Raw genomic sequence first — 12,038 nt, 5'->3', positions numbered from 1 at the left:
TTTCAAAGACAGGCAGGGAATGGGGAGGGCTCAGGATATGACATCATGCACCCTGGGTGTGTGTGGGGGGGTTGTTGTTTGTTTTTAAAGGAAACTAGCAGAGATAACGAAAGGTTAGTGTTTGAGAATCAGGGAGTGGATCTTATCATAAGCATTCTCCACATTGTTCCATCTGCCATAAAAATAGAGAGGTCATTCAACATTTGTTGGAGGCAATAATTTGGAAGTATCAGGGAAGTCCATAAGTGCACGTGATTGCCCCAAAGAGTTGTGCTTTTGTTGCTGAAATCTTTGGACCGTGTGTTGACTTCCTCTTTCCCAGAAAGCCGGATAATTATGATTATAGGAGAAAGTCTCCCTCTCCCTCTCTGCCTTTCCCATCCTTAGGTCCCCAGATGTTCTTGAACTACAGTTTCCATAATCCCTGACCACTGGCCACGATGGGAGTTGTAGTTCAACAACATCTATGAACCCAAGGTTAAGAAAAGCTGCTCTGGAGCAGGCACGTCCAACAGCTAGATCATGATCTACCGGTAGATCACTGGATGTCAGTGGTAGATCACTGGCTCCCCCCAAAGAAGCCCAAGGAATTTGGCTCCCCTAGACATTTTAGCCCTGCAGCCCATAAAAAGAAGCTCAACAACTTTGAACTGAACCCCAAAAAACTGCCAGTTTTTAACTCTGTGAGTAGACCGCCGTCTCTTGGGAGTTGGCCACCCCTGCTCTAGAGGAACAAATTCACTCTAATAAAAACCCCCGAAAATAGACTTTTTGCATTTTGGGAAGTGTCGGTGCCATGGACTGAAAAGTGTGAGATAAATATTACTGGGAAGACGTGTGAACACCTTGCAAGCGAATCAGAATGGATGCAGGTAAATGTCCATTGTCATATAACCGCATTGTAAACAACTCAAAACACATGCCCAATAAAGACAGACCATATTCTAACCACCATGTAAGCTTTGTGCAAGCAAATCAGGATGAATGTTCCATAAACAGGTTATCTGGTGGAGCTCTGAGTTCTGCTTCCTCTCCCTCCGGTTACCTCAGCAATGACTGTTGTTTTCTTGCCATGGCCAAAGTACACTGCATCTCCTACAGCTGGGGACGTTGACTTAAATTGCATGAGTATGACTCACCTCACCACCCATTGGGCATGCTGAATCAGCCATTTATTGTGCAGAAAAGTTCCAAAGCACTGAATATAGACCAGAATAACCATGGAAAATGACAAATCCCACACACAGACAGCAAACATTAGTTAGCTCTGCAGCTCATGTCTGCTGGAGAGGCCACATCACTGAGAAGGGAAGCTATTTTGCACATTGCGGGTCTGCTCCCGTAGGAAGAGGACTCTTATCACGATAATGAATAGGTAATCATCATTTTAGTGGCCCCCAAACAGTGAAAAGTAAAATTTCATGTGTGGGACGAGACTGCTGAAGTTGTGGAGAGTAGGATTTTTAACCACATGGGGTTAAAAATGGAGAACCATACGTAGGAGTAGGATTTTTATAGCAGATCTTTTCCCCTAACTCTTTTTACTGGTTTTTAGAAGCCTGGGAATGATAGATAGATAGATAGATAGATAGATAGATAGATAGATAGATAGATAGATGATAGATAGATAGATAGATTTTATATACTGCCCTATACCCACAGGTCTCAGGGCAGTTTACAGAATTCTCATCACCTACCTGCATAGTATATTTAAGCAGGAACTGCACGTACACGAAGGAAAAGTTACGGTATTTATTCTTTAACTTTAAAAGAGAGTGTTTTGCGTGGTTTTTATAGGAGGGAAAAAGAGAACTAATTAAAGAGTCAAACAACAAGAAAGAAGATTCCACCTAAACATTAGGAAGAACTTCCTGACAGTAAGAGCTGTTCGACAGTGGAATTTGCTGCCAATGAGTGTGGTGGAGTCTCCTTCTTTGGAGGTCTTTAAGCGGTCTCTTCCAACTCTATGATTCTATGATTCTAACCCAGGGCTGTCTTCTGCATACTGTGCAAATGGGAACTAAAGTCTAATTCCCACAATTTGACCAGTAATATTTTAAACATTAGGGCAGGAATCACCAGTGTGGTGCCCTCCCAGATGTTGATGGACTCTGACTCCCATCAGCTCCAGCCAGCATGGCCAATGGTCAGGGGTGCTGGGAGTTGGAGTTCAATGAGATCTAAAAGGCCACAGATTTCCTATCCCTGTTCTCCAGTTGATTCAAGTCCTCACCTCCAGGATTCATTTAAGTAGCTTGCTATGCTGACATTCACCTCATGCAATTCTGCTACCCCAAATCCATCACTTCTTCCCAGCAACCACTCACTCCAGTTTCTGATGCTGATTCAGCAGACTCTAACATTGTGGCCTCAAGCTTCCTGAAAGCCATTTAAAACACACTGTGAACTGTGGAGAATTAAGCACAATGAGAGGGGGATTATTTTTATTTTTTTTAGGTTTAGTTTATGCTTATCGGAGTTTGTTTGTATGCTGGCAAATTATTTTTACCTCCTACTGCACAGTAATACCCAGAATTTTATAACGTGACAGAAATCTCTGTTGCCTGGGAGCGTTAACTGTGATCAAAATAACTTGCATCTGAGTAGCATGATAAGTTCTCCAAAGAACTTTGAAGCTGAATACTGCTAATATATGTACCTGACTACCTACATAAAAGGATGGGCACTTTTGAATGCTCTTACTGAAGCACAGATCCATCACCTTGGACACTGGATAACCCCAATTCAAATTTTGCCCACCGTCATGTTCATCTGAAGTAGCAGGTGTAGCATAATGTTTAATGTTTTATGTGGTATAGATAGATAAATAGATGATAGATGATAGATAGACGATAGATAGATAGATAGATAGATAGATAGATAGATAGATAGATAGATGATAGATAGATTTTTTACAATTGTGACATACAAGCAGATATAACACTGTGATGGGCAATGTCAAGGCAAGGAAAGCATCTCAGCATGTCTTGAATTGGCGTTCAGAACCACCAAATAGCATTGACCTCCCACTTCATACAGATCAGCTTACCAGCATCTGCTGGGTAAGGGTGCTGTGATTAAAGATTCCTCCCACTGTGGTGATTTGTTTCTTCTGTCATTGGATTTTGGAACAGCTAGAAATAGCATAAATCTTTTAGTTGGGGCGGGGGGGGGGAGAGCAAGAGTCAGGAAGTTCCTTTGCAGCACACCCCATCCCATCAAGCTCTCTTCTGTTCCGCCAGTCTATCTGCCTGCAGCAAACTTCCTCTCTGAGTCAAGGTCTGACCTCTTTAGGACTCCCTAGCACAGGGCTCAGTGGAGCAAAGAGCTGTTTCTGTGTTTTCTTCTCCAAAATAATTGCCCAGCACAGGCTCGTTTCCTTCATGGAACATAGACATGAGTGGATTAGGAAGGAAATAAACTGGACAAAAGATCCTTCCTCATTATTAGAGCCTTCTAGGCAACATTTCAAGGAACTTGTTGCAAAGAAAAGTGGACATTTTTCTGAAAAAGGGTGACAGAAGCATTCCTGCTTCATGATGGGGAACTAGGGACTAGAAAGTGATTATTGGAATTAGCCACTCGTAATTGTTATATTACACAGGGTTCAGTGGGAAGCAGGGCAATAAATGGGAGTGGGGTATGAGTGCTGGATTACCAAATAGGCAGAGTAGACACCGGCCTATGGGCCCCATGCCTTCTAGGGGCCCTGTGACAACAGTTCAAAATATTATTGATTTGATCTTGAAAGAAAATTGCAATAAATCTTTCTGAGTTCAGTGTTATTGCACTGGAGTGTGCACACGAGAAACATCCAGATAAGAAGCTTTCTGTGAGTGTGTCACACGTTCCCACTGACTCCAGATCCTAGTAGAATATTCATGAGTAGCTGAGTAAAAGCTTTGAGATAACTTGCAAGGGGGAGGCCAAGATTTTGACTGCCTAGGGGCCTCCACAGGGTTTAACCCAGCACTGTGGGGTATGCTTGTTCACTTGAGTACACCCTGATGTACATGTGCACGGCCCCTTTTCCTGGTTACCACACATTTAACCTGTGCATGAGTGTGGTGGGGGTGGTTGTGTTGGCAGGGTGGCTGGCTGATCCAAAGCAGGCCTGCGGCCACCTCACTCATGCCTTTTCAGTGTATAGAGGCACATCTGATTCAAAATGTATGTATCATTGTTGTTTGTTGTTTAGTCGTCTTAGCCATGTTCGACTCTCTGTGACCCCATGAACTAGAGCATGCCTTGGAAACTCTCACTTTCTTCTCAAAGCTTCTCCTTTTTTATGTCCATGGAGTTTTCTTGGCAAAATACTGGAGTGGTTTGCCAGTTCCTTCTCCAGTTATATATCATTAGCCACTGTGTATTTCAGATATACAAATATTTAGACCAGGGGTGTGAAATCAGAGGCCTGTGGGCCACATGTTTGGCACTCAGGACTTTCTCTAGGTGGCGCACCCTCCTGAACCTTACACCCTCCTGGAGTGTTTTTGCCAGGAATAGAATAATATTCTTCTTTTCTGAGTAACACAGGAATGTTCTGAACTTCATTTAATAGGTCTGTACACACTTCTGAGGTGTTATAAGCCTAAATAGAAATTAGGGATCTAATCCCAGAGTTTAATGGGTTGCCATCCATCTAGAATTACCTGGACATATGTGGATTACTGCGGCCACAAGCAGTCCAGGCAGAAATTGGCTAGATGTCTGGGAAAATCCAAATGTATGGCAGCCCATGTAGGCAGTGTTGTTTTTGCCAATTTTAGATCCTCCATCCCAGCCCCCCTATGGTTAACGACAGGATACTACTACCAGGTAGTGTGACAACTGGACATGCTGTGTGTTGCTGGATGAGTTGAAAGCAGGGAGCTTGCAGGCCCTCTGCTGGAAGTTGAAAATACAGGTTTCAGATGTTTCATAAACTAGAGAAAGCATCATCAAAGCTGTAGCACAACTGCTATAATTTTTGTTCTTGATAGCATTAGCTGCTCATTGTCACTCATTGTTGTTCCTGGTTTGTTGTGATTATCATATGCACAGTGATTCTCAAGCTTTTAAAAATCAGGCCCCTCTTGCAAACTTACTCCATCTTCTGGGCCCCACAAACTGGCCCCAAATATTTCTTCTCTATGTGAGCCTATGAATTGGATGTCCTTGAACATAATAGTGTGCATGAAGCCTGCTAAAGCATGCAAGAATCCTGAGATTAAGTCACTGGTTTTAGAAGATGAAAGAACTGAACATCTGTATCTTCTAGCACAGAAAAACGTAATTTCAATAAAACAGCTGCTTTCCATGAACTCTCCCCCACTCCCCTAATCAGCTGGGATAATAGGACAGTGAGGAAAGAGCACAAACCCTACCCTCAAATTCAGTGTTAATCAATGAGGTCATCTGAGTTACTATGAGGCTTCAAATACAAAACCATTAAGAGAAGGTCTCCTTACATGATCAGTGAGCTTCTAGTAATGGTGCTATTGAAGGTGCTTCTTGTAGAAACCTTTGTCTACAGGACCAGGAGTGGGAGCTAACTCAGGGGTGAGGAGCCTGGAACCCTCCAGGTGTTGTTGGAATCCAACTTCCATCAACTCCATCCTGTATGGCCAGTGGTCAGGGATGATGGGAATTGTAGTTCAGAACATTGGGATGGCTTGGGTTCTCCACCCCGATCTAAATGATCTAAATGTGAATGAGCCTGATGGGGTGCACCTTTTCTGCTAAGTGGTCCTCACTAGTCTAGAATAATGTTTGAAGGCAGCGCAGAGATTCATAAGCACTGGGTCAATATTGCTCCCAGTGTGGTCATAAAATGCTTGTTGTAGGTATACTGCCAGGAGCAATTGTTTGGAACAAGATTTATAGCAGGTTAAGGTGAGAATGTGATTCCTAACATCAAGAAGTAAGATAGATAAGTGCATTTCAATTGTAAAATTCTAGTGTTGTATATTTTGCTTCAGTATAATATTTGAGAGACCCTGTTCTAGTGAGAAAAAGGGTAAGGAGCCATTCATAGCCATTGGAACTAATAGATATGAATGATATATATCTGTGCCATAATAAAAACAAAAAATTAGGTGGCAGTAATTATTTATTCCTTTTTTAAAACAGCCTCTTATGTTGTTGTTGCTGACTGTAATCTGCTTTAATTTCAGCCCCACATGGTGTCAGTAGTGTTTCCCTTTGTAGTTATTGCATCTATAGAAGCATGTAAACACAAGAGTGATTAATGGATTAGTTTGTCTTGATTGCTCACAGATTAAATAATTTCATGCAGCGATCTCATTTTAGTCTTCCACATTCATTTTACTTCAGAGCTGAAATTCAATTACTCAGAGCTCTAAGGCCACAGCTACAAGATAATCCTTGCAGAGCTGAGAGATGCTTCTCACAGCATTCCAGTAGAAGCAACAACAATACCTTTTTTAAAGGGTGAGTGGTGGGTCTAAGTAAATCCACTCAGAAATCCAAGTAAATCTGAAACCACTCAGCCTTGTTTGAGAGAATCAGATTTATAACATGTAAACAACTGAAGTTAGTTTACTTGCTAAATTTCAGAGCAATCCAAATAATGGAAATCAGCCATCATTATAAACTTCCCTTTGTTTTAAAATGGGAAAATTAAGTGGAATGCATTTTCAAGAGTAGGATAATGAAAAAACCAGAATAGAGAGAAAGAATGGGAAAGGGGGAAAGGGTGTGGGGTAGACAGAACATGCATAGGCCTCTGTGCTTAAACATGTTGTTGTTGTTTAGTCGTTTAGTCGTGTCTGACTCTTCGTGACCTCATGGACCAGAGCACTCCAGGTACTCCTGTCTTCCACTGCCTCCCGCAGTTTGGTCAAACTCATGCTGGTAGCTTCGAGAACACTGTCCAACCATCTTGTCCTCTGTCATCTCCTTCTCCTTGTGCCCTCCATCTTTCCCAACATCAGGGTCTTTTCCAGGGAGTCTTCTCTTCTCATGAGGTGGCCAAAGTATTGGAGCCTCAGCTTCAGGATCTGTCCTTCCAGTGAGCACAGGGCTGATTTCCTTAAGAATGGGTAGGTTTTATCTTCTTGCAGTCCATGGGACTCTCAAGAGTCTCCTCCAGCACCATAATTCAAAAGCAAACATATTTCTGCTAAATTAAATTGTAGGTATCAGAAACCTCACATTTGTTGCAACTTCTTTTCCACTGAGTTACAACCTGTCTTCTTAAGAATTGTTCAATATGAGAAAAGCAAAGGGACTGCCAAAGCTGAAATACTATCCTCTTCAATATGAAAGAACTGAAAGTTCATATTTAGAAAGCGCCTAAATTGCCCTTCAGGGAACCTGTGTCCCTCCAGAACTTGGACTCCAGCTGCCATCAGTCACAGCCAGCATGGCCAATGGCCAGGGATGAAGAGTGTTACATACCCTCCAACATTTCTCCAATGAAAATAGGGACATTCTAAGGAAAAGTGGAACATTCCAAGATCAAATCAGAAACTGGGACGGCTTCTCTAAATCAGGGACATCCCTGGAAAACAGGGGCACTTGGAGGGTTTGGTGTTAGAATCCAACAACATCTGCAGAGCCACTGCTTCCCAAACCTAGGACATCTATGGTTCATATGGACCAGGTTTTCCTGAATGTTTTCAGACCACACCTAAAAAAATGGGTACGGGACTTCAGGATATGATTCAGAAACCAAGCAACACTGCAATTGTAAATATTGCCATAGCATATTAGGAGGCAAATTCAATTCTGCTTGAAGCAGCTCTTAACATTATATGATCCAATCAGCAGAGATACCAATCGAGCCTATACAACTGACATGCTTCAAATACAAATCTCTTGAGTTTTTCAAGAGTTGCTGGACTGCACGCAACAACATTAAACCATAGGCTGTGGTTTAATGATCATGAGCACTTTACTCTTCCTAGAAGCCTGACTGTGCAACCAGGAAGTAAGCCAGAGTTTGGCTTGTCCTAACATGTGAACCAGGGTTTGTGGTTTTCTTCTCTCCAAACAAACAACAAAGGGAACCCAAGATTTGTTCTTACTAAATTACTCATGGTTTGTTTGGCGGAAACAGATCATAAGCCTAGAGTCACATGTCATGACTAGCTTATTTCTGGCTTGTTTCCTCCCTCATGTGGAAGCACAGTCAGGCCTGGGGGAGAAGCAAAGTCCTTGTGAGTGTTAAAACATTGTTGATTTTAAATAAGGATTTAATGTTGCATGTGATAGGCCAATTTCAGATCCATGTGGGGAAAGGGGCTGCGTCTAAGGAAATATTAATTGATTTCCAGGCCAACCAAAGAAGCCATTAGGTTTGGGGTCTTAGGGAAATTCAGATTAAGTAATGCCAGCTCTTCCAAAGGAGTTAATTGTGACAAATTTCTATCTTTGCCCATTCAGTCACCCCCATCAGATAGAAGAAAAGCATTAAAAAGCACTATGGTACTTGATAGTTATGAAGGCAAGAGCTTCCAGGTTCCACTGGGAATTGTATATTTTAAAATGAATGTGTAGTGTTCTTTCAGGTCCCCATAAGGATTTATGAAACAGAACATCAATTTTCTTAAAATAAAATTGAGGGACATGGGCAGGGAGATCTCTAAGAATATAAATGACCCATTCATTTTCAAGATACCAATTTCACTCTATAAACTCAGGGCAAGTGCAGATAGATATTTTCCAAAACTGTTCTCATATGGAAATGTACTATATGATTAACAACCTTGGGACCTTTCCTTTGTAAGTGTTTTATATAGTCATTTGAAATGTTAAACACCTTTTCACACAAACGCAAAATAAAACTGAAATTGCTAATCAGAGAAGCAACAGATGTATCCCAATTTATTTTACAGCCAGTGAGATTCTCAGCATCTCATATTGCATTTAATCAGGGCTGGCAGAGATATTTAAAGATATGAAAGCAACAAAAATGCATCATTAGCATACAACAGGAACTTGAACATATGGGTTGAAATCCAGCCACTTGCCGTTACTCAACTGTCATGGAGGGGCTTTATTGCTGTCACCCCTTTAAGCAATAGGGGACCACCTCTTGAAACAATCAAGATTGGGGGGCATTCCGGGGTGGTCCTTTGTAAGGAATGAGGGAGTGCTATTGGAAGGAACTTTTTCAAGTTTCTTCTCAGTGTGAATGTGAGTGTTTTCCATTCATGTACGCCAGGGTTTGAATCTCCCCAATCTTAACTCCTTTAGTATCTGCTGTCTGCCAGATTGCACATACTAGAAGATCTGGAATCAGAAGAAATGATTGGCAGCCCTGGCTAATGTCCCTAGCCAACTTAACAAGATCCAAAATAGATTCCATGGTGACAGTTTTAGAACTGGATGGAAATACCGTAACTAAATCCATTATGTTAAGTCCAGAGATAGCATGAATGCTGAGAGAGAGTGTGATACAGAAAATTCCCAAGCAGTCAAATGCTTTCTCTGCAGGGAAAGCGTCAGCACCTGATCACTACAGCAAAGACTTCAATAAACTGCCTTAAATTGTCAAGTTCCTGCCTTGAAGGACAAAATCCACGGGGCTCGGTATAGCTGGCCTAGGATTGCTAGGGTTTGAAAAGTTCTCTTTTAGTTGAAATATACCTTCTAGGTCCAGTACAGTATTTGCTTCAGGATCAATTAATGTGAACTTTTATTCATGTGTTCATTTACAGTAATTTATAAATGGCTTGATGGTTAAAAATAACACACAACTCTACATGCTATAAAATGTAAAAATAATAAACAATATAATTAAAACAAGAATACAACACTAACCTGGTAAAATCACAGTATAACAGCATGTAAAAACCAATAAAAACAGGATTTCAATTAATTCAAACAAATAAAAACAGTGTTCAGTATTATGGATCGGGGAAGGCCTGGAGGGAAAGAAGTCTTTACAAGAAAAACCTCTGGTACAATGTAGGCTCAATGATGAGTCACAAAGGTCTGAATTTGGATCTCATTTCTGCCTACCCAACTCAAGAGAATGACTTGGGGGAGGTTCTGTTCTCTGTTCCTCGCCTTCTTCCCTGCCCCACATACGTAGGGTACAGTTCCCACTCCTGTTCTGGTGTTTCCCCCCTCTTCCACTTCTAGGGCAGGTGCCCCCCCCCCAATATAATCCAGTTGGGAACTCTAGCAAGGGCATAAGAAATCACTTTGGACATGGAAATGAATAGAGTGCTGGAAGGGTGAGAAGTGGGTTTAAGAAAAAGGAAAAGCTTTCCCAGCTAAAATCTGGATTGAAGACAGAACTTGACGAATAAATTGTGTGTAAAATAAAAGTTTGGAAAGGTCTGTTTTTGATGTGAAGAAGATCCTATAGGGAGTCAAACAAGCAAGACTCATGTGTGGGACTCTTCTGCTCATATTGGTATTCAGAGACTTACTGCCTCTAACAGTGGAGTCAATATAATGACCACTGTGAAAACCTTAAATGGCTAAGGAAAAGACGCCTCCCTACAGCAATTAGGTAGAGAGACTGCAGTAAGGAGCCTAACAGCTGCTAACACTTTCCTTACAGGAGTCATTTCTTAGCAAGCAGGCTACTGATTGCTCCACAGTCTCCAGAACCTTGTACTTTGCTGTCTTCCCGCTTTCGATGCCCTTTGTTCTTTAGATCTCAGCCTGGAAGCTGTTAACCATCAGCGCTTACTGTCAGGCTACAGCACACCCTGATTATAAATCTGTAAGTTGTCCCTCTTTTTCCTTTTCTTGCTTGTTTTCTGATCCTCATCCTTTCCCAGCTTATTATAGGACTAATCTTCCACACATTGGAAACTGCTATTGGAAACTGACAATAGCTACCCCACCTTCAAAAACTCAATATTTTTTAAAAGAGGGGTGCTGATTGGGAGATATGCATCATCCCACTTTCACCTGTAGGAAACATATTTTGTAAGGATATGTCTTTTAAAATTATGCATTTGCATACAACCTGGCAAGTAAAATCAGTCTCATATCACTTAGTTTTCTTATTTTGGAATGCATTTGACTATTCCCTTGCTGCTTGTGCTATGTTTTGTTTGTCTTTGCTTTTATGATTGATCTTTTAAGGCAGTGATTTTCAACCAGTGTGCTGTGGCACCCTGGGGTGCCTTGAATGATGGTCAGGGTGCCATGGGCAACACTGGCCTCTGTCCCTCTTTCCTTCCTTCCTTCCTTCCTTCCTTCCCTCCCTCCTCTGATGCCCTCTTGCGTCTCTGCCTCCCAAAGGCTTGCACAGCTGTTTATTGCAGCAACCCTGGCTATGAGCTCCAGAAGCTAATGGTGCCTCTGGGAGGCACCTCTCTCTGGGACTGGGCAGCTCAGAGACCAGGGGTGGCAGTAGCAGCTGCCCAGAGGACTCTCAAGGAGAGGGGAGAGGAGAGGAGGCTGTGGGAAGACTCCACGAGGGTGTTCCAAAAAGGGTGAGAGGCTGCCAGCTCTGCAGGCAAGGGGTGACATATAGTAAATGGGCTCCTGAGCCCCACAGGGGTGCCGCAGAAAGAATGTAGTTTGTTAAGGGAGCTGTGGACTCAAAAGGGTTGAAAACCTCTGTTTTAAGGGATTATACAGTGGTACCTCGGGTTAAGCACTTAATTCGTTCCAGAGGTCCGTTCTTAACCTGAAACTGTTCTTAATCTGAGGTACTGCTTTAGCTAAAGGGGCCTCCCACTGCCGCCGCGCTGCCGCTGCGTGATTTCTGTTCTCATCCTGAAGCAAAGTTCTTAACCCAAGGTACTATTTCTGGGTTAGCGGAGTCTGTAACCTGAAGCGTCTGTAACTCGAGGTACCACTGTAATTGTATTGTTACATGCCACTCCAATCTCTGCTGAGCAGTAGCAAAACACTCACCCAGGGTCATGTTTCCATTGTGAATTCGGGGCATGGCAGAGGCTGTAGTGTTTTAAGATAGATGGTTTATTTTACACCTATATAAACCTCAATCTACACACAGAGAAAGAAAACCCACAGCATTACATCTCCAGAGAGTCTCTCTTTGCTTCTCCCACAGCTTCAGCCAGCTTGAGTCCAGATCAGCCAACCATGCTACTCAGTCT

The 12,038-nt window shown here is 42.3% G+C and overlaps 1 protein-coding gene across 1 annotated transcript in view; it reads right to left on the bottom strand.

Moving 5' to 3' along the window:
- Positions 1 to 6,267: 6,267 nt before the first annotated feature.
- EPB41L5 (erythrocyte membrane protein band 4.1 like 5) overlaps positions 6,268 to 12,038 on the bottom strand; it is an 84,909-nt gene continuing 79,138 nt past the window's right edge. The window contains exon 25 of the mRNA XM_053403062.1: positions 6,268 to 7,633. Within this exon, the coding sequence (XP_053259037.1) occupies positions 7,594 to 7,633 (40 nt within the window). The 3' untranslated portion in view covers positions 6,268 to 7,593. The remainder of the gene's footprint in view (positions 7,634 to 12,038) is intronic.

The sequence above is a fragment of the Podarcis raffonei genome, chromosome 1 (assembly GCF_027172205.1).
Source record: "Podarcis raffonei isolate rPodRaf1 chromosome 1, rPodRaf1.pri, whole genome shotgun sequence".
Lineage (NCBI taxonomy): Eukaryota > Metazoa > Chordata > Lepidosauria > Squamata > Lacertidae > Podarcis > Podarcis raffonei.
Note: the sequence above shows the minus strand (reverse complement) of the source record. Positions and strands in the feature narration are given on the sequence as shown.